The 22,713-nt window shown below is 50.3% G+C and overlaps 1 protein-coding gene across 9 annotated transcripts in view; it reads left to right on the top strand.

Moving 5' to 3' along the window:
* Window positions 1-22,713, top strand: part of MAPRE3 (microtubule associated protein RP/EB family member 3) — a 1,726,857-nt gene that overhangs the window by 1,352,206 nt on the left and 351,938 nt on the right. For all 9 annotated transcript variants that reach the window (XM_069605540.1, XM_069605544.1, XM_069605539.1 and 6 more), the window contains one exon: window positions 193-394. In XM_069605540.1, coding sequence (XP_069461641.1) covers window positions 193-394 — 202 coding nt within the window. The remainder of the gene's footprint in view (window positions 1-192; window positions 395-22,713) is intronic.

The following is a 22,713-nucleotide window of genomic DNA, read 5'->3' as shown; positions in this document are numbered from 1 at the left end:
GTACCGAGTGTACTTCTAGCCATCATTCTGTAGGAAGGAGAACATAGACGACCAGTACAAGAGTCACTACTGTAAGTACCTGCTGTTGTCATGAACATAAGATACCAAATCAGAAGCTTACTATTCTCTCTACATTTGTGTTATATTAGTATAATGTATTGAGTATTGACAATAGGTTGACTTTTTTCACAGATTATTCCAGTAGAAAGATTGGTAAAAGGAAAGTTCCAGGATAATTTTGAATTTGTGCAGTGGTTTAAGAAATTATTTGATGCCAACTATGATGGAAAAGAATATGACCCCATGTTATCAAGGCAAGGACAAGATGTGATACCTCCACCTCACCCAGGAGAGCAAGTCTTCAACAAACCAAGGAAACCCATTGGCACAGCAGGTAAGATAAAATGGGTAGAAGATTGTGGTGTCGAGACACTTGATTGTTGGAAGCATTGGTACCCAGGTATGTCCAGCTGTTAAACACCAAGCTTACCTTAACACTGAATGATTCAGGTCTGATTATCATTGGGGGTGGCACCACAAATTGCAATATGTTAACCAATTCTGCACTTCTTCACATGGAAAGAGTTTCAATAAAATATTGTATTTCTTTGGCTTTGGTTTACAATGTATCAGTAATACAGAACAATACAATTAAAATACAATGATGTAGTTCAGGATAATAAACAATCATGTAATCTTAAGAGTGGTGATTGAAACCAGATGTATCGCAGCACCCAAAGGTTCTATTTTTTCTAGCTTTGTTTTTATTATATTAGAAATAGTGCTATATTAATTTCACTCCTTAGAGAACTTTACACTTTTAATGTCCTACCTTATTTTCCAAATTAAATGTCAATAAATTACTTCAAACAATATTTGGATTAGCAGATCATGTCACGTGTCTTTTGAGAAAGGTAAGAAAGGTTGAGTCGCTTGATGGATTTGCAAGAGAAGCCAGGCCAGAGTGATCATAACTTGAAGGGATGGAGAGGACAGGCTAATCAGAAGTTAATTGTACATGTGAAAATAAGCTATGGTAATTCATTGGCCCTTTTAGGTGTCAAACAAGAATTTGTGGATTCCAAGATGGCCACGGCATGTTAAAGAAGTGCGTGCAGGCACTCCGTTTATAATGAAGCTTTTGCCTTGCCGAGAGCTGGGATGAGGAGGGCTGCGTGAGTGCCCTGAACTCCAGAGGCTGTTGGATTCGTCGATCGCCTGTTTCCACTCTCTTGGGTTAGATTGGCAGCCGGGCAAGGCGATCTGCATGGAGGAATGGCAGTGAGGGCGTTGGCGCAGAGGTTTAGAACATTGGATTTCATCCACTCCTCTGGATGCCTCCGGTGGGTTGGAGGCCCCCTTACAACAGCGGACGGTCAGGAGGTGTGACGACGGTGTGGTACATGTACCCCCAGTGGTTGGGCATGCAGAGGGGCACGCCCAGGACACTGGTGGCGGTGCAGTGGCTATCCCCCAAGTGTGGGAGTTTTGGGACAGTCATTTGACAGGGATCCTTCAGTGCTGGAAAAATAAGCAAAATTAAAGCTGGCGAGGTGTGGTGAATAGCCCCTAAGGCGCACTTAAAAGTTGGTGTGATGTGTCGGGGGACCCGGCCAATGCAAGCAGATTACAATTTGAAGCAGACAGTATTAACCAGTCTTACCTGCAGGTTGTAGCTGGTGGGCAATAGACTGCTGAGGAATTGCACAGAAGCATGGGAGGGGCTGCAATCAGTGAAGAACTGCATCTCTACTTTGGTGGACACCTATTTCCCCAATGCATAGTTTTCAAATTAAATCAAATCAACCTTAAGCATACCCTCCCGTGGACAACTACACAAGGGCTTACGGATAGGAAGGCACGCATTGTCGTGTGCAGGGGATGAAGCGTCGGACTACAGGAAACAGAGTGCTAACCAACTGGGGCATAGATCTTAGACTCAGAACCCGGCTGCATTGGTCTGCAGGTGAGAGTTGCAATAAGCGAGACTGCACTAAGATTTGGGAACCCTCATATGGTCTACCACATTACGCACATGCCAAGAGGCAGGAAGAAACATACCCCAGTCGGGCATATATAGCCTCATCAAAATCTATCCAGTTCATTGGAAAAAATGTGGGTGTGGAATCCGGACACATCTGCATACACAGATTTACCTGTGCCACAACGTCCTTCAGGAGCGCCTACTGAAGATGCAGAAATGGTTGCCTCGAAAGAAGATTTTACCTAACATTTTCAAGCCTTTCAAGAGAAATGGTCTGCATCTTTTCAGACACAGTTTACCAAATTCAACTCTGAAATCAGGCATTCACTTGCAGATTTTGGTAAAGATATTTCCTCTCTGGGGGAGTTGGTGTCTACAAATGAGCGTGCTATTCAAGATCTGATTTCTGATGACAGTAAACAAGTGGAGGTCGCTCTAGAAGAACTGTCAAGTTTGACATATAACCTTGAAATTCAATGTGAAGTCCTTGAGAATCGATCACAGCGTTCCAAAATACGTATTAAAAAACGGCCCGGAATCAGTAGCCGATCAAGATCTAAAAGGGGCGATTACACATTTTCTCGCACCTCATTGCAAGTGAGGAAAATTTCAACATTCTGTTAGATCGGGTCCACAGGACTGGACTGAAGAGGACAGAACCGGGAGCTTGCCCTCGTGATGTTTTGGCAGCATGTGCATCATATCCCCAGAAGGAGCGACTATTAAGAGAAGCCAGACCCGCAGCACCAATCACGTATAGTGGGGCATAAATCCAGCTTTACCAGACCTTTCATTGATAGCTCTTCACAGTGAAATCTCTTCAATCACATGGAATCAGATATAAATAGTCTTTTCGGTTTGGATAGCTTGTATCCCTGGATGGCAAACAACACAAAATAACTTCCAGAGAATCAGGGATAGCATTGTTGCAAATAGAAGAGGAGGCAGCAACCAAGCTAACGGAGGGGGCAGTAGACACGTTGGAACATAGCACCAATCAGACTAGACAGCCCAGACCATGGAAGAATGGTCCCTAAAAGACTGGTGCAGTAGGAAATATGGAGATGAGCAAAAAGAAGATTGGTGCGCCCACCTTAAGGGTCCAACTTAACAGACTTCTACATAGTGGAGTCGTAAGGAAAGGACTAAGGACACATTTGTGAGATGGTAAACGTAAGGTTCAGTCGTGAGGGAACGTGACATCTTGGAATTTATCTGTTCAGGTAATGGATGTGGGTGCTAGGATGCCCCGCACTTTTTCCTGGAATAGTCAGAGACTTGCTGCAGGTGGTTAGAATCCCAGGATACAGTAGGTACTGTGAATCACGCCAGGCGACTTATTGGGGCAGGAGGAGGTAGTTGGGGAGGGGGGTGTGAACTTTTGTGGGGGGAGGATAAAAGGGGAAGGGGTAACCCCTGTGTATTGGTAACTATGCAATATTTCAGTAGAAATGTGTTTATATTTAGTAGTCCGATGGTATTAGGATTGGTTGTGTTTTCTAATTCAAGCTTTTATCATTGAATATTAGGTGGCTTAATACTCCAGTAAAGTGTAATAAATTTGAAGGGCTGTTGAGCCGCCACCAACCGGATTTTGTGGCGCTTCAAGAAACCCATATTTGAGGAGCGGATTAATATAAGCTCTGTCTCCGTCATTACCCTGTTATTTTACAGGCAAGCGCAGAAGGGAAGGTAGTCCGAGTGCTTCTAGCTATCGGAGCCGGAACCCAATGTTAGGCAGAATCCTGTGCAGTTCCCTTGGGGAACACTGCAAAAAGATTAAGACTACAGGAGCAGCAGTAAACCCAATTGGTAGCAGTCTGCACCACCCTGGTAGTGTGGCTGTGCAGTCAGACTTCTCTCAAGAATAGTAGGGCAGTATGCAGAGTATACATGATAGGGCCAAAACACAGTAGAGCAAACAAACACTGACCAGAGCTTTGTATAAAAAGTATATAGTTATTTATTTAAAACACACTTTAGGTAATACAATAGCACTCTCCATGAAAAGTAATCTTCTAAAACACAGTCAGGTAAGTATACGCACCCCCCCTTGATAACTATCAGACAAGTCAGGGTTAAAGCACAACTATTTGTTAAGACAGAAGTGAGCGCTTAACCTAGATGGCACTCCAATAGTTTAGGTTAAAGGGAGAGAAAAGGCAAAGAATAGAATAAAACAGTTCCCAACACTTTTAAGAGTTCAGAGCAAGGGGAGAAAGGCAGGTTATACTGTAGAGCCAAAGTTCATAGGCCAGGCCCACTTTAAATGGAGCAAAGCGAAATGTGCCCAGGATCACACGATTTAAAGTGCACTGAAAGTCTTTGCAGAGTGTTCAAAAGAGGTTGGGGTGAGTCAAAAGATATAGTTAGAAGGCCTGGAGCCAACCCAGTTTAGAAGCCAAGGATTTAAGGGTCACCTTTAGCACTCTGTAGAAAGGGGAGGCCAGGCAGGATACAGTACCTTAAGAGAAAGGAAGCTCCAGCGGGGGCAGTTGTTCCTGGAAGTGGTTGAGGTTTGTGGTTCTGACCAGAGGAGGAGAAGATCTCGTCGGGGAGGAAACGTGGAGTTGTTGCACTGCACAGGGATGAAACCAGCCGCGGAGTTCCCGATTATAAGGTGCAGTCCTTTTATTCGCGGTCAAAAGTGGTGAGCTTGGCTATCCGGCCGCCGGGGTGCTTGGCATGGGCGATTCGACCAAGGGCCGTCTTTGGAATGTGAAAAGGGTGAACTGGTTGGTCCCACCAGCTCAGAGGAAGAAGGCTCGTCCAGCAGAAGATCTTCTCTTGTTGTCGGGAAAGTGGTGAGGTAGCTGCAGCAGGGCTTCACCGGTGGTGTCGTCGTTGCAGATGGCTCAGCTTCGTCCCTCTTCAGATTCTTAGGTCCTGTGGCGACTTCTGAAGTTCCAGCCCCAAAGGCCCTGCTTTTATGCAGAAAAAAAACCCATTCATCAGTCTAGCTGTCAATCACACATGCTAAGTGGTGAGCCGGGCGGCTCACCACTGGGCCAATCAGAGTAGAGTGTGACTTGAGTTGCTAAGGCAACACAGTCCAGGGTGCCAATTCCCCCCTCCACCCTTCCTGTGGAACCCAGACAGAGTGGCACCATTTGGAGGCCTTCTGTGGAGAAGCCTGCCAAAATAGTGGAACAAAGGGATCGACCTTGGTCAGAGTTACAGAGACGGACACAAACGCCATTTTAGAATCGGGTTCTGGCAAAAAAGACCCAACCGGTGATTTAATATTAAATAAATAAACCGGCGGTATCTTTAACATTGCACCAAAAAGTGGTGCATTTAAAATCAATGGGAAAATCCCATAGAGAATATTCCAGTGGAATATTTTGCGTGGTAACCACTGCCACCAGCCAGAAACTCGACGAGGGGGGACGGGACAGTGCCCCCCTCGAAAACAGAACCAGGGGCAATCGAATTACCCCTTACCAGTACTTCCACAATATGATGGTTTGTACTGGTTCTGTTCACAATTTTGGACTAGTAAAGCCAATGGTGACTTTACATGCCCTGGGAGACAGTAGTCAGTCCCAGGGTATGGAGTCTATGGTTGGGGGTCACTGTGACACCCCTGTGGTACTGCACTGAGGGTGCCGTGTACCACACATACAGAAAAACAGATGATACCCTATGGAGTAAAAAGGGACCCCATAGCCCATAAGCACATAACAAGTCAAAGGCATACCTCAAATCATGCCTAAGAGTGGGAGTAAAAGAGTCTCACTCTTAGCAGGAGAAAAAAAAACAACCCCAAAAATCCAGCAAAGCTGCTGGGGGACTCACTAGTTTTGGGAAATTAGCCTTATAAGATAATTCTCCCTAACACCCAAGTTAAGGTATTACGTACTAAGATTAAAAAAATATTATATCCAAGCCAACAAAGCAAACAGATTATTGGCTGGTCAACTCAGTCAGCGAGCAGCATCCAGTACAATTCAACGGATCAGGCTCTCCTCCGGGGACCTACTCACAGAAACATCTCACATTCATGCGCAGTTTCATTCATTTTTTAAAGATTTATATTGGTCGGAATCCCCCGATCTGCAATCCCAATTGGATTATCTGGAGTCCCTCACCCTTCCTCTGGTGGAGCGGAGGGATCTGGAGCAACTTGAACTCGATATCACTCAGGAAGAGGTTCTACGGGTCAGTCGAGATCACCCAGTCACGATGGGTATCCAGCATTGTTTTATAAAATGTTTTGGAATATTTTGGCCCCTAGATTGACCCAGTTGTATAACTCCTTTACATCTTCATGTATGATTTCCCCCACAATGGAGGAAAAGAAAATAGTGCTTTTTCCCAAGCCAGGTAAAGATCTGGGTAGCTGTGGGTCTTATCGCCTGATAGCATTAATAAACGTAGATGCGAAGATCTACGCCAAGGTGTTGGCAAACAGGATGGAGGATCTACTTTTTTTCTTAATACACCCTGATCAAACTGGCTTTATTAATCGGCGTCAGAGACACACCAATATTTGAAGAAAATGTCAGATTGTAGAAAGAATAGAATGGAAAAAGATACTGTCAGTTCTCGTATCTATAGATACAGAAGAAGCTTTTGACTGTGTGGACTGGTAGTTTCTTTTTCTTACCATGGCAACGATGGGGTTCTGCCCCAAGTTTATTGATAAAAATCAAGGCTCCCTATAAACAACGATCAGCAAGATTTTTTTTTTTTACTTTTAATTGGCATTTTTCAACTCAACAGGCACACAGTGCCAGCATTAGCAACAACACAAACACTACAATAAATACAGTACAGTGAATCAGTGTAACATATTGCTTGTATCCTTTTAAATTTTGTATGCCCAATTCCTTAACTTCATAATTTATGTTAATGACATGTCACTTCGACTAAATCTTGGCGTTTAAAGTGTATGTTTTTTGCACTGGGGTGGGGGGGTTTATCATTCCGTACACCAGTTTAAAATCTCTGGTTTCATGAGGGCTGCAATGAGCCCTCTTTTGACCCTTGAGGTTGCGACATCAGGTGGTTAATATATGGACCCCATATATCACTTACACCAGTCCTAGTGTGTAGCAGGCCACTGTATCAAATTTCATGTCATTAAAATAGAGGATGTCTGCTCGCCACTGGTCCACCTTTGGGGATTGTGTGCCCCCCACATTATTGCTACCCATCTCATAGCCAAAAGTAGAAGCAGACTTATCAGTTTCCTCATCCTTTTTGGTATGAGCCTTGTATCTCCAGGCAGTGCTATCATCGGGTTCTGTTCCAAACTTTCACCCAATATCTCAAAAAACATGTGTCCAGAAGGACAGATAGGAGGCCACCCCCACGCGGCATGCAAACATCTGCTGTCGTGTTGTGGCATTGCACGCATTCACTAGAGGCTTCAGGAAAAGATCTATGCAGTTAGTTGGGTGTATAGTAGAATTGATGCAGGTATTTAAAGTGGATTAATTTATATCTGGGGTTAATGGCCACTTTCCTCGTCCCCTCGTGGCAGTACCTCTGTCTCATCCAAGATCCCACATCCCAGCGAGAGCTCTCATTTCTTCCCTGGATGAGACAGTTGTCACTCTTGCGACATTGAGGCACATAGCGTACATGGCGGAGACCACTCTATTACCAGGACCTCCCTAAATCACCTTGTCGAGTATAGGGGCCACCTCCGAGAGCGTGGGGAAAGTTGGGAATAGCTGCTTGTATGGAGTTTCTCAGTCTGTAGTATAAAAACACAATAAGTTCTCCCTTCGCTTTCATCTCCTCCAGTGTTATGAATCGTCCAGTCGGGAAGAGATCCCTGTAACAGGTGACCCTTAGCCACTTCATGAGAGTGACATAACCTTTTTCGCTAGTGAGAGGGATCCCGGGCATCTATATGACCGTAAACTCCGGGGAGTATATGACCTTGCCTCTGATTTTACAATAAATGCGCGTCCATGCCGTGCAGGTTAGTTCCACCATATTACCAGCGCTTACTGCCCTATGTGCTGTTGGGATAATCAACCGTAACAAGGAGGGTGCTGCTATCGCCGGTTCTACATCCACATGTGTTCTATCTCCTCTTTCCCTGAACCAGTAAGAGAGGAAGCTTGCCTGAGCCACATTATAGTACGTCTCAGACTCGGGTAGTGCTAGGCCCCATCCCTGTATTGGCGCTATCAGTTTGTCCCACGAGATTCTGGCCTGTTTCCTCGCCCAAATGGTGCCTCAATACCTTCAACTCTCTCTTCGTAAATGCCTTCCAACTCAATCTCTTTGCTCCTCCAACTCCCTCAGGGCCAGTCGCTTCTGCAAGCAACGAGTTGGTGGTAGATATCTTTCTTCGGCTGGGGCCTCCCTCTGGAACAGCCTCCCTGCCTCCCTGCCTCTCTGAAACTTGAGGAGAACCATCTCCGGTTGCGGAAGCACCTCAATACCTTCCTCCTTGCTTCTGCCTTCTCTCTTCCTCTCCCCTGCTGATTTCCTATCTGATACTGCTCTGGTCACCAGGCTACCCTCTGATTTTGGGCCCAGGTCCCTGCCCGACCAGTTGCACACCTGCACTGCCTCCCGGCAACTCTTGCCCTTGGGTCTGTATCTGTAACCCTACAGTCCCCCTGCCTGCACTTTTGGACACCTTCTGTCTGCACTTACCCTTGCACCTGCCAACTGCTGGCCGCACTTCTTGTTATTATTTTGATCCCATGTACAGCACTTCTCCCTCCCCTTTCCCCTGCACTTTTGCGATATCAGTGTCTCTTGGCCTAGTAAGATCGTTGTCTCTGTCTTCCCTCTGTTCCCCCTTCCTTGCCTCGTCACTCCTTGAAACACTTGTGTATAGGTGCATTACAAATGCCATATCATATCGTACTCCAAAAAGTCTGGTGGTACAGGCCACCACATCCATATCTAAACATATTGCATACCCAACAATGCCCCCTGACAGGGAGGACAAACGCTATGATGCCATGGCAAAAAAGGTCTTCTCTGCTGGTCTGCTGGATGTATGGCCCATAAGACAGTACATTTACCCTATGGAAATGCATATCGATGGTGGCTGAACATATCCGTGAAGAGGAAGAAAGAGACTTTTTTTGAAGGACGCCATGTGCGAATTCCTTCAGACTTGTCTCGATTCGGCTGATACTGTCAGCAGAATCTATGGTGGCTAGCGCCGTAATGCGCAGAGTTGCCTGGTTAAAGTCTGGGTTTGTTCCGGATGTGCAATCGAGAGTTCTTAACATGCCCTTTGACGGCACACATTTATTTGGCAGCAAGGCTGACGAGAGCCTGAAGAAGCTGTAGACCTCCAAAGTGGCAACCAAATCCCTTGGTACTGCAATCAGACAGCCACAACCTCACTGCACTGGAACAGCTTGGAGGGGCAGGTCCTTTTGTTATTACTCCTCAATTCGAAGAGGGAGAGGACTGCCGAATCAAAGAGGCCAGTGAAGATTCCCCCGTGGTGGACGGGGAAGAGGTGCTAAGAACGCTCAGGCAATGGCCGCTTTACCCTCAGCCGCCTCAAAACCTCTCTGAGGCATTAGTCCACAAAACCCCAGTGGGAGGAAGACTCTCACAGCATCTGCAAGAATGGCGGGGTATTACTTCAGATGCATGGGCATTGCAAACAGTAGCCTAGGGTTACTGCCTTTCCTTTCTAAAAAAGGCCTCAGGATCATCTACCGGGGAGTAACTCTTTCAAAGTTCCAGATCTGCATCTTGTGCAGGAAATTTTGACCCTGCTGGAGAAAGGTGCTATAGAACCTGTTGGCGAGTGGAACAAGGGTTGGTATTCCTCTTATTTCTAATTCCCAAGAAGGACAGATGATTGAGACCCATCTTGGACTTAAGAGACTTGAATAAGTTCCTCAGGAGGGGCAAGTTCAAGATGGTTACCCTTTCTGAGATACTTCAGGCCCTCCAACTTCAGGACTGGATGTTTAATTGGACCTTCATGACGCTTACTTTCATGTGCCAATCCATCACAATCACAGAAGGTACCTGAGGTTCGCTGATGGCGGTTCTCATTATCAGTTTCGAGTTCTGCCATTTGGTCTGACCTCTGCCCGAGTGTTTTCACCAAGTTGATGGCGGTGGTGGCAGCGAGTCTCAAGAGAGGGGGGTTCACTTCTACCTCTACCTGGACGATTGGCTGATGAAGTCACATTCTCCTGAATAGGCCCTGGAACATCTCAGCTCCACGGTCACTCCCTCCACGGACTGGGCTTTTCCTTCAACTTCAAGAAGTCCCACATGATATCATCTCAAAATCTCCAATTCATCGGGGCAGTCCTGGATTCATCCTTGGGGAAAAGCCTCGCCATCCAAGATGAGGGCTCAAAACATTCTGCAGATGGTCACCAAATTCCAGAGTGCCCAGTTTCTTCCAGCCTTCGATTTCTTTGAGGTTGCTCGGCCTCATGGCATCCTGCATTTTCTTGGTGCCAGAGGCTCATCTGACAATGAGATCTGTCCAGTGGGCTCTCGGAACTCAATGGTCCCAATTCTCAGGCAGGATGTCAGACCTTCTTCCGGTTCCAAGCAGAGTCGCTCAGGATCTTTTGTGGTGGGCCTGCAAGGAAAACATTCTGATGGGAGAACCCTTTTGTCAATAATGGCCAAAGATAACGGAAGTTACGGATGCCTCACTCACAGGACGGGCAACACATGCCAAAGATCTGGCAATCAGCGGTCGTTGGTCTCCATCGGAGTCCAAACTACACATCAACCTTTTGGAGCTGATGGCAATCAGACTAGCGCTGAAGGCCTTTCTGTCCTCTGTACGGGGAAATAACGACCCGATAATGACGGACAACACAGTGGCCATTCACTGCCTCAACAAGAGAGGTGGTGTAGGGTCACTACCACTGTGTAAAGAGGCAATGCAGCTCTGGTTCTGGGCAATTCAAGAAGGAATCTCCCTGTCGGCAGTTCACCTAGCCGGAGAGGAGAACACGGCAGCCGATGCTCTGAGCAGACAGAGCACAGTCTACCACTAGTAGGAACTAGCTCAGGAAGTCCTTCAAGAGATCTTCACCTTTTGGAGAACCCCTAATGAATCTGTTTGCGACCGGTATCAACCAGAAGTGCAAGCTGTACTGCTCCAGGGAGTTTACCCCAACTGGAGCTCTAGGGGACACATTCGTAGTGGACTGGGAGTTTCCATTTCTGTATGCATTTCCTTGAGTCCCTGTCATTCTTCAAGTGAGCAGGAGGTTGATAAAGGTCAGGAAATCCATGATCCTAATTGCACCGAGTTGGGCCAGGAGGATGTAGTCCCCGGACCTCCTGGACATGTCCATCTGCCCTCCAATATGTCTTCCACCAAGAGAGGAGGGTCGGGTTCTCCATCCGGAGGTCAAGACCCTCAGCCTTCAAGCATGGTTTCTGACAGGTTGAGATCTAAGGATTGGGACCTCCCGGACGATGTAATGGATATTTCGAATGGATTGTGTCCTCTAACATATTCCACATCTTTGACATGTAATGTCCACAGCTGTGTACTTCGGAATTTTTTTGGCAGACAGCGTCCTGCGTCTATGGCGTCTGGTCGATGTACCTCGGAGGCTTCCATCGAGGGCGACGTCACTGGATGTTATAAATAGGACGCACGGTGCCGTAGCCTCAGTTCCATTTTTTCTGCAAACGTGTTGGCTTCGGAGACTCGCCACACCTCGTGCTTTCCTTGTGAATATGTCTTCTTCTTCGACCCTTCCGACTCCGCTGTCTGGCTTTAAGATTTGCCGGGACTGCAAGTCTAAGATGTTGATTACGGACCTGCATCTGCATTTGTTTGTGGTGCTTGGGCGAGAGTCATGACACCGACGACTGTTCCAAATGCCAGTCGCTGACTGCTAAGGCCTTGCGGGAGCGTAAGGGGAAGTTACAGGTAGGTTGGGGTTCTAAACCCAGTAAGTCTCGTAAACCTTCTAAGGGGATGTCCACCAACGATTCGAGGGGCGACTCTCCACGTCGGAAGGAGTCCCGCGGATCTTGGTCCCGGAGTGGTTCCCGCCATTCGTCCTCGTCTCGGCATTCCAGAAAGCGCTGTCACCTTCCCCGTCCTCCTCCTCGGCTGGCGCCGCAAGAAAAGTGGCTTGTCCTACAAAGTCCCCGACTCCGGAGGAGTGGGCAGCCTTCAGGGAGCAGATGCTGGCGATTCTCCAGTCCCAGGGCACAATTCCGTCTGCGCCTACACAAGAAGCCAGCAATGAATGATCTCGATCCGTGGCTCGTGCGCCTTCGGGCTTGGGTTCTCGGCGCGATTCTCATCAGAAACCTTTGAGGTCCCGTTCGGACAAGGTTCAAGGTGATCGCCAGAGACGTGCTTCCAGATCTCGGCCCTCGTCCCCGGCAAGACCGCAGAGGTCTGGTAAGGGCTCAAGGTCGGCGTCGACTCTGTCAGCGGCGTGTCCGTCGGATACGGATGTCAAATCTTTGCCTTCACACCAGCCCTCGGCGCCATATTTGACGTCGACGCCAAAGCCGTCGGCACCCTCGACGCCTTCAGGGCCTTTTGACCAGAATTTGCCGATGGAGGTCCCTGGTGCGGTGGATCCTCCAAGGAAGGCTTCTTGCAAGTCTGTGAGGCCTTTTAAGGACTCCAGACCCTCTTCTGTCGTGAGGCAGGAGTTTTTTTTCCTCCCTCTGGATGACATCTATGAGGAAGAGGAGAGGTCAGATTTAGAGTTTGACCCTATTGAGCCTGATGTGGCTCCTGTCTTTTCCAGGACAATCAGTTAGAAGAGTTGCAGCAATCTCTTCATGATGCCAGTGGCTTGGACACTTCTCCTGAGGTGGAGTTTGGTGGGTTTGAGCCTGGGGCTCATGCTGAGTCGTCCTACAGGAGACTGATGGCTAGGGTCACTGAGTACCTTGGGTGGTCTAGTCCTCCAGAAGCTTTTGTTCAGAAAGACTTAACGGATATTTTGTATCAAGGTCCGTCCTCTGACCCGGTGTTGCCTTTTCATTTGACCTTGCAGAAAAGGGTGGCGGCTGCTTGGTAGACACCGGGATCTCGTCCCGCATTTAACAAATCATTAACTAAAAAATACTGCCCTTCCGGTAGCCACCCCAGCTACCTTTCATCACACCCCACTCCCGAGAGTTTGGTGGTTCAGACGGCTACGGCCACCTCGAGGCAGGTGGCGTCCCCTACCATCCCTCCTGATAGGGACGACAAACGCATCGACGGTTGGGCACGCAGGGTGTTTTCTGCGGGGAGTCCGCCAACTCCACTTGGGCCTTAGCAAGATTTTCACACACTTTGTGGAATTGTGTTTCTCTAGCGGCTGAGCATATTCCCGAAGGGGAAGAAAGGGATGGGTTCCTTGCTCTCATGCAGGATGGCAAGGATGCCATGTGTGAATTCCTTCAGTTGGGTTTGGACACAGCCAACAGTGTTAGCTGGTCCATGGCTGCAAGCACCGTTATACGCAGATTTGCGTGGTTGCGGAAGTCTGGTTTTGCTCCAGATGTGCAAGCCTGTCTTTTGAACCTGCCCTTTGATAGCGCGCATTTGTTTGGCAGCAAGGCTGACGAGAGCCTTGAGAGGCTGCAAAATCTTTGAGCGCATCTGTGCGTCAACCTCTGCCTTTTCGTCCTAGGGGACAGCAATGGAGGGGAGGTTCCTTTCGTTACTACTCCTCCTTTGGTAGAAAGAGAGGAGCTGACAGTCAAAGGGGTCAGCGTGAAAGTACCCTTTGGTGGTTGGGGAAATAGGGGTGCCAAAGCCGCTCAGGCAGCTGCCTCTTTGCCTTCAGGCACTGCCGCAGCTGCTACAAAACAAGCATGAGGCCATGTTCCATTGTTGGTCGGTTGGGGGCAGACTGTCTCAGCATCTCGAAGAATGGCGAGCTATTACTTCGGATGCGTGGGTTCTGGATACAATAGCCCATGGCTACTGCCTTTCCTTCCTAAAGCGGCCTCACGACAATCCACCAGGGAATCTCTTCCAGATCCGCTTCTTGTGCAGGAAATCTTGACCCTGCTGGAGAAAGGCGCTATGGAACTGGTGCCTGCAGCGGAAAGGAACAAGAGATGGTATTACCCATATTATTTTATTCCAAAGAAAGACGGGGGTTTGAGACCCATCTTGGACTTGTGTTGGTTGAACAAACTTCTCAGGAAGGACAAGTTCAAGATGGTCACTCTTTCTCAGGTCCTCCAGGCTCTTCGATTTCAGGATTGGTTGTGTCTCTAGACCTACAGGATGCTTAGTTTCATGTGCCGATTCATCCGACGCACAGAAAGTCCCTGAGGTTTGAGGCTGGCGACTCGCACTTTGTTTCGGGTCCTGCCGTTCGGATTGACCTTCGCCCTAAGAGTCTTCACCAAGCTAATGGTGGTGGTGGCAGCGTATCCCAGGCGAGGGGGGATTCATGTCTACCCCTACCTGGACGACTGGCTGATCCGTGCGAGTTCTCCCTAGCAAGCGATGGATCATCTCGGTCTCACCTGCCACTCCCTCCACAAGCTGGGCTTCTCCATCAATTTCAAGAAGTCGCATCTGACACCTTCCCAACAGCTACAGTACATCGGGGCTGTGTTGGACACATCCTTGGGGAAGTGCTCACCTCACCTTGTTCAGATGGTGGACAAGTTTCAACATGCCCAGAGTCTCCCGACTTTCAAATTCTTAAGGTTGCTCGGCCTCATGGCATCCTGTATTTTTCTGGTGCCAGAGGCCAGACTGAGGATTAGATCCCTGCAATGGGTCCTCAAGATGCAGTGGTCATAATTCTCAGGCAAGATGTCAGATCCCGTTCAGATTCCACTCTGTTTCAGAGGATCTGCTGTGGTGGGCCAACGAAAGGAACCTGATGAAAGGGGAGCCGTTTTGGCAACCGTGGCCAGAGGTGACAGTAGTGTCGCCTGCTTCCCTCACAGGGTGGGGAGCTCATGCCGAAGATTTGACCGCCAGCGGTCATTGGTCTCCATCGAAGTCCAAACTCCACATCAGCCTGTTAGAGCTGAGGGCCATCAGGCTGGCCCTGAAGGCTTTCCTGCCATCTGTGCGGGGGATATGTGTCCTGATCATGACGGACAATACTGTGGCCATGCATTACCTCAACAAAAAAGGGGGGGGAAGGGTCACTCCCGTTGTGCAGAGAGGCGATGCAACTCTGGTTCTGGCCAATTCAGCAGGGAATATCACTCTCAGCAGTTCATCGGGCCGGAGAGGAGAATGCGGCGGCGGACACTCTGAGCAGGCAGAGCACAGTCTCTCACGAGTGGGAGTTGGCTCAGGGAGTCCTTCTAGAGATCTTCGCCCTTTGGGGGAACCCCACAAGTGGATCTCTTCGCGACTAGTGCCAACCGTAAGTGCGAGAGATTCTGCTCAAGGGAATTTCCTCAGAGAGGAGCCTTAGGTGACGCCTTCGTAGTGGAGTTGTCATTCACGCTTCTGAACGCTTTTCCTCCGATCCCCATCATTCCTCAAGTGTTAAGGAGGTTGCAGAGGTTTGGATCCCACATGATCCTCATTGCTCTGGATTGGGCCAGGAGAGCGTGGTACCCGGACCTTCTAGACATGTCCATCTGCCCTCCCCGCTGTCTTCCCTACCGATAGGATCTGCTCTTGCGCGAGAGGGGGGGGCGGGTTCTCCAACCAGAGGTCAAGACTCTCAACCTTCACGCTTGGTATCTGAAAGGTTGAGGTATAAGGATTGGGACCTCTCAGATGACATGATGGAGGTGTTGCTTACCAGTTGGTAAGTAACTTGTTCTTTGCTTTTAGCCAGAAGGCCAGCAACAAAATGCTTGTACCGCTGCCGTTGGAACTAGTTCTGCAGCTGGTGCACGCATAAGAATGTGGACCCTTTTACATGCAGCACACCAGTGGTTTTATCTTTCTTTTTACACTTGACTAATATGGTGCTCCAGGTTGGCACAATAAAAGGGTATCTAGTGACGCTATCTATTTTTAAGCGCTCCTCTGAAGAGGTATGTTTCTTCAAAATACCACTAGTAGTACCTTTTCTGAAGGGATTGACAAATGTATTCCTTCTGATCCCATTTTAAGTCCCGGTTTGGGCTGTCAGCTTAATTTTGAAATTTCTCATGTGTGCTCCATTCAAGCCTATTCATTCATGCCCTCTAAGATTGCTAACACTGAAGACCATCCTTTTGATTACTCTTTCATCAGCCCGTTGGGTGAGTGAACTTAAAGCTTTGTCTTGCTAGCCTCCTTATACAATTTTCTTTAAAGACAGTCCTTAAAGTTAAACCCACATTTTAGCCCAAAATTGTGTCTGAGTTTCATTTAACTCAAAAAATAATACTTCCGTCATTTTATCCTCCAACCCATCCTGTTAAGGAAGAGGAGAGATTGCATAGGCTTGACCCAAGGCGTGCACGTAGCTTCTACTTATCCAGGATGTCTAAGTTAAGACTGGATGATCATCTTTTCGTTGGTTACACAGGCCATAAGTTGGGTATGGCGGTCACAAAACATACCTTATTCAGGAGGATCATTTTAGGAATTTCGGAATGCTACAGATAAACGGGAAAAGATCCTCCTGATGGTCTCGGAGCTCATTTGACCAAGGGCATGGCTACTTCCTCTGCCTTACAGAGGGGAGTCCCAATTCAGGATATTTGTGTGGGGGCCACATGGTACTGCGTCCACACATTCACAAATCTGGACTACAACTCGGGCCGGGAAGGTGGATTTGGGAAGGCAGTGTTAATTCTGTATGCACAAGCCAAAAATGAACTCCTAAATTCTTATTTGAAACTGAAAATTCTGACTGCCTCCTCCAAAAATGAAAACACTGCTTTGGGAGTCTATCAAAAGATGAGGAATGCTTGGGAGGACACAATCCATTCGAAGAACAAGTTACTTCTCCAGCATGGGGTCTGGCATGGATTCACATGCTCATGAATATTCCCCTTTGTCAGGCTGGGAATCCTCGGTAAAGAAAAATCAGTATCAGTTTCGTTTCTGATCTGTCTTTCGTAGTAGTAACCAATCACTGATCTCTGTGTCATACTGACCACAGCCAATGACTGCCATCTCCCTAAGCCCCGCCTCTGACAGCTATCCTCAGATTTTTACCGCACGTTCAAGTGTTGGGATCCTCGTGCTATTGCTCTCGAGCTTTAGTGCGTTTTCGCGCTTTTTCATAGGAAAATTCTCTCTTTTTCGGTCAAAAGAGCCTCAAGCTCCACCATTTCTTCATCCGATCAACGAGGACCCGTGTCGGATTCTTCTACGCCCCTCAAGGGTGAAGATTTCGTCGAGCCACGCTTTTGGAGGACTCCAGAAGTTTCTCAGGCCCATCTCGGACATGGCCCAGGAGAAGGGAAGCTCGACGCCCGGAAAGCTGTTCAGGGTCTGCCCTGGATGCCAGCTTCAGAATGTCTTCAAGGAGGACGGACACTCCCTTTGCCTCTACTGCCTGCATGAGGACAAGACGCACGTGGAGAAGGACTGTGCGTTTTGCAGGAACATGTCAGAACGGACCATGAAGGACCGCCATCTGCGTCTCGCCAACTGGCTGGAAGGGAAGAGCCCGTCAGGCGAGAAAAAGAAGTAGTCCGAGCGGTCTTCTAAGACCTTTGAGGGCGCCCCGGCGACGGGGGCCCAACAGAAGGCCAAGCACCGCGAGTCCGCTGGCACTAGGAGCGCCGAACGGTCGGGCTCTTCGGTTGCCAGGCAGGGCGCAACCTCCCCGGCGCCATCAACCACGAGCCAATGCTCTGGCTTGGGTAAGAGGAAGTCCGAGCACCCGGCGAAGCTTCTGGAGAGGCCCCGGTCGAGCTCGAAGGCCCCATCGGAGGGGGAGCGAGGCGGTGACCCTCCCCCCAGGGAGAAGGCGGTGAGCGCACCTAAGGTGGTGAAAGCCTCGATCCACCCTGCCAAGGCCTCTATCGAGAAAGTCGCGGCGGCCCTGGCTCAGCCTGTGGAGGCTACACCAGTGGCGGCGACCTCGGGGCCCAGAGTCTCCCTGCCACCGCGGAGGGAGTCCTCTTTCAAGCCCATCGACAGGACCCCTGTGAAACCTCCGACGGAGAAGAAAAAGGGGGGGCAGGAGGCCATTGTGGATTCGGCCTCAACCTCTGAAGAGGGGCTGATCGAAGTCTTAAGCCACGGCATTGGCGTGGAAGAAGACCAGCCTGCCGGGAGGGACCCCGACGAAGGAGACGACGAGAACGTTGAGGTTGCCGACGAGGTTCCTGACCGTCCGTCGGAACCCCCTCAACCAGTGCCGCAAGACAACTTGGCGGCCATTTTGTTGGCTATACAGTCCTTATGCTCAGAGATAAGGACGAGATTGCCGTTACCACCAACGGAGGAACCGCTCCCGACGGGGGACCCGGAGCCAGGCCCTTCTGGGAGCCCTCCTAAGAGAAGGAGGATTCATCCTCCACCTCCTTTTCAACCATCACGCCCTGCTCAGCCCTCCTCCCCGTCCACGACCCGTGGGGATGATAAGGGGACGGACACGGCCGCGACGGGTACAGACGACGAAGTTTACGACAAGGATCTTCCGTCGTCACCTCCTCCCTGGGCTTCCCCGCCCGACAAGATTGGATCGTTTCATGCCATGATCGCCAGGGCATCCGAGCTTTTCCAGCTCTGCCCGGAAGAGAAGAAGAAGGAAGGTTTCCTTTATCAACGGTGCGAGACCAAGAGGAAGACGGTCCTCGCTGTACCTCTACTGGACGATATCTGGGATGAGCGTCTCGCCCTCCTCAAGAACCCATCCACAACGCCTGCGAGAAGGGATCGGTACGAGAAGAAGTACCGGGTCCCGGACGCGGCCCCCTTGTGCCTTCGGGCACAGCCGACCCCGGACTCGGTCGTCTCTGCGGCAGCCAGGAAGAAAGCGGGGGGGCATCGGCCTCTACGTCAACCTCCCCCCCGGACGGCGAGGGAAAGATATTGGACACGATGGGACGCAGAGTCATCTCATTGGCAGCGACGACGATTAAGGCTGCCAACGCCTTAGCTATCGTAGCCCGCTACGACAGGGAGTTGTGGTACAAGATCGCCCCCCTGCTGGATTTCCTACCGGACGACAAGAGGGCGGAGGCCCTAGAGATCTTGCAGGAAGGAGAAGTGGCGTCGGACCACGCCATTACGATAGCGACGGACATCGCTGACACTGGGTTTCGCCAGTTGGGCAACGGCGTGTGCCTTAGACTGCGTGGATGGCTCAAGGCAACGGACTTCCGGGAGGACGTGCAGACCAGACATGCCGTTCAACGGGAGCAACCTGTTTGGGAAAACAGTGGACGATTCCCTGCAAGCCATCAAGACGGACACGGTGACGGCCCGGGCTCTTGGTGTACTCCAGCAACGACGGCCGTCCTTTCGGAGCACCGGAGGCAAGCAGGGTGCCTCCAAAGGTTCCGGCGGCGGATATTCCACCTACCATCAAGCGGCCGGTTCGTCGTCACAGGAAGCCTACAGGGGACGAGGTAAGTCGTGCGGTCCCCGCCGTCGTCGCCAGGGAGGACAAAGTGGCAAAGCCTCGTCGAAGCAGGACTGAACCGGCCGTGGGGTCGGGCCCCCATCGAAGCATCCCGGTGGGAGGCCGGCTGGCGAACTTCGTCAGCGTGTGGGAGTCCATCTCCACCGACCGTTGGGTGCTGGACGCCCTGGCCCAGGGTCACGCGCTCTAGTTTCTAAAGAAGTGCCCGCACGTCCCCCCGTGGCCAGGAAGGAACATCACGTCCCTCAACTTCTCTTGGAGGTAAAGGCGATGCTCAAGAAAGGCGCCATCGAGCTCGTCCCAAAGAGGCTTCGGGGCTCCAGAGTTTACTCAAGATACTTCCTCGTGAAGAAGAAGACAGGAGGATGGCGTCCCATCCTGGACCTACGACGACTGATCAAATTCATCAAGGAACAGAAGTTCCGGATGGTCACCCTCCAGCACGTCTTGGGTGAGCTGAAGGAGGGCGATTTCCTGTCGTTGGATTTGGAAGATGCTTACTTCCATATCCCCATCCTAAAGGGACACCGAAACTTTCTCAGATTCGTGGTCCAAGGGCGTCACTACCAGTTCAGAGCCCTTCCCTTCGGATTGAGGTCGGCACCCAGGGTGTTCACCAAGTGCCTCGCACCGGTGGCGGCTCGGCTGCGCCTGGAGGGGATCCACGTCTACCCCTACCTGGACGACTGGCTCATCCGAGCAAAGACAAGGGAGCTCGCCGCGGAGCACACGGCGAGGACCGGCCAACTACTCACGGACCTGGGATTCTCCATAAACTACGCCAAGTCCCACCTGGTACCCGCGCAAGACGCACTGTTTCTGGGAGCGAAACTCGACACAGTGGCGCTTCTGGCCTCTCCGTCGGAGGAAAGGACGAGGGCCATCTTGGGCAAGGTGCAGCGGATGCTGGTTGCGGACGCGGCCAGGGTGAGGTCCATCAAATCCCTCCTCGGAATGATGTCTTCTTGCATTTATCTCATCCGCCTGTGCAAGCTTCGGATGCGCAATTTACAGGAGTTCCTGGACGCTCGCTGGATCCAGACGACGGGCAGCTTCGAGGACAGGATCACACTCGACGAGAGTTCCCGACGAGCGATCCGGTGGTGGGGCACCCGCGCGCATCTGACGGCGGGCATGGACTTCCAGACCCCGGGCCACCAGAAGACAGTGATCACAGATCCCTCCCTGGAAGGGTGGGGAGCGCACACTGAAAATCTGCACGCGAGAGGCCTTTGGCTTCCGACGGAGAGGTCCCTCCATATCAACGTCCTGGAGCTCCGTGCAGTGTTTTGGGCCCTCAGGTCCTTTCTTCCGTCCCTCAAGGGCAAGGTGGTGAGGATCTTCACCGACAAAACCACCACCATGTTCTACATCAGGAAGCAGGGCGGTACCAGATCCCCAGCCCTGTCCAAGGAGGCGCAGGATCTGTGGCATTGGGCCGTCGCCCAAGGGATGTTTCTAGTGCCGTTTCATCTGGGAGGAATAAAAAACACCATTGCCGACTCGTGCCACGAGTCGGAACTACGACAGGATCTAGTGGACCGCCTCTTCCGACGGTGGGGCACACTCCAGATCGATCTGTTCGCGACGGCGACAAACTCCAAGTGCCGGAGGTTCGCCAGCAGGTTTCCCCAGCGAGGGGCATGGGCGATGCTTTCTCATTCCCCTGGGAGGGCCTGTTTCTATACGCGTTCCCTCCATTGCCGTTGCTGATCCGGCTCATCAACCAGCTCAAGAGGTCACGGTGCAGGATGATCCTCGTCGCACCTGCGTGGCCGAGGCAGATATGTTTCCCGGACCTTCTGGACTTGTCAGCGTCCCCGTCAATCAAGCTGCCAGTGGACGCAGATCTTCTCTCCAGGGAAGGAGGCGCCATCCTCCATCACGACCCGAAGTCGCTGAACTTGCAGGCCTGGCTCCTGCAGCGTTAGAGTTTGGAGGTTACGACATACCGGCCGACTGCAGAGAGGTTCTTGCAAAGGCCAGGGTGTCCTCAACTCTTAAATGCTATGGACACAAGAGGAAGAGGTTCCCTGTCTGGTGCCATGCACAGAAGATTAACCCTCTACGGATTACGGCTCCTCAAGTACTGCCATACCTACTGACGCTGGCCAAGGCTGGACTGGCGCACGCTTCCATCAAGATTAGACCAAGAGAGGTCTAACAAACATAACTGAAATATGGTGCACACCCTACGCCTACATATGCTTCAGCTGGGACCGAGCGGGATCATACTGAGTGGTTGCACCCACCCTTCCCCTACCCAAGTCTAGTGCAGAACTGCTGCCATTACCCCTCCATCCCTGCGCTCCTTGCATGTATTGCTGCTGTGATCTTTTCCATTAGGTAAATGTCCTTTTGTTGTGTCGGACCACTCCTTTAGGCTCGGGAGTTCCCTTGCCTTCTCTTCCAGTGCCTTGCTAAGCATGCCCTTGCGGCCAACAGCAGGAAATGAGTCATAAGAGGCATGGTGTGCCATTGTTCCTCTTGATTGTCCAAACCAAACAAAAACAACATAGGTTCCAACACACATCCCCTCCCTTCCACATCTTTGATCCATCCCTGAACCTCTGCCCAATATACTTGAACCTTAGGGCATCTCCACCACATGTGCCAATAATCTGCCCTGTCACCACAACCATGCCAGCACTGGGGGTTAACTTACAGGAACATCTTCGAGAGCCGCATTGGGTCGTATTGCCACCGGTGCAGCAGCTTAAGGCCATGGAGTTTGTACTGACAGGCTATCTATGTTTTAAAGGCCCTCCTACACATTAACTGCCAGAGGTGCTCATTCAAGTCCAGACCTGAGTCCCTTGACCATGCCCCCAGATGTTTCAAGCAACGCCCTGTAGAGCAACGAGATGACAGCCTTCAATTCTGTGTGTCTGTCGAGCACCTTCTCTATGGGGGTGAGGTCCCTTTGAATCATATCCCTCCATTTCTCTGCGGTGAAGACCCCTTTCAACCTGAGGTAGAGAAGTACAGGCAACCCTCCTATGTCCAAGCTGCCCTCCAGCTCCTGTATCCCTATAAATCGCCCTTGCACCCACAGTTGCCCAATTCTGGAGAGCCGCACCTTAAACTGTTTCTGATATCTCTCCGATTCAGGTATCTTGTCCCACACGGGTATGTTAGTGACATGTGATGACAAAAGGGACTAGGCAGAAGACAGAAAGGAGAAGATTCTGTGTCAGAGTATGAAAGAGCATGGATGATGTATACATTTTAAACACCACATGGACTCCCACCTTATCCATACTAGTATACCTTTTATCTGAAAATAAGATTGCCATCAAGAAAATTATATTGTATTTG

The sequence above is a fragment of the Ambystoma mexicanum genome, chromosome 4p (assembly GCF_040938575.1).
Source record: "Ambystoma mexicanum isolate Mex_15411 chromosome 4p, UKY_AmexF1_1, whole genome shotgun sequence".
Lineage (NCBI taxonomy): Eukaryota > Metazoa > Chordata > Amphibia > Caudata > Ambystomatidae > Ambystoma > Ambystoma mexicanum.
Note: the sequence above shows the minus strand (reverse complement) of the source record. Positions and strands in the feature narration are given on the sequence as shown.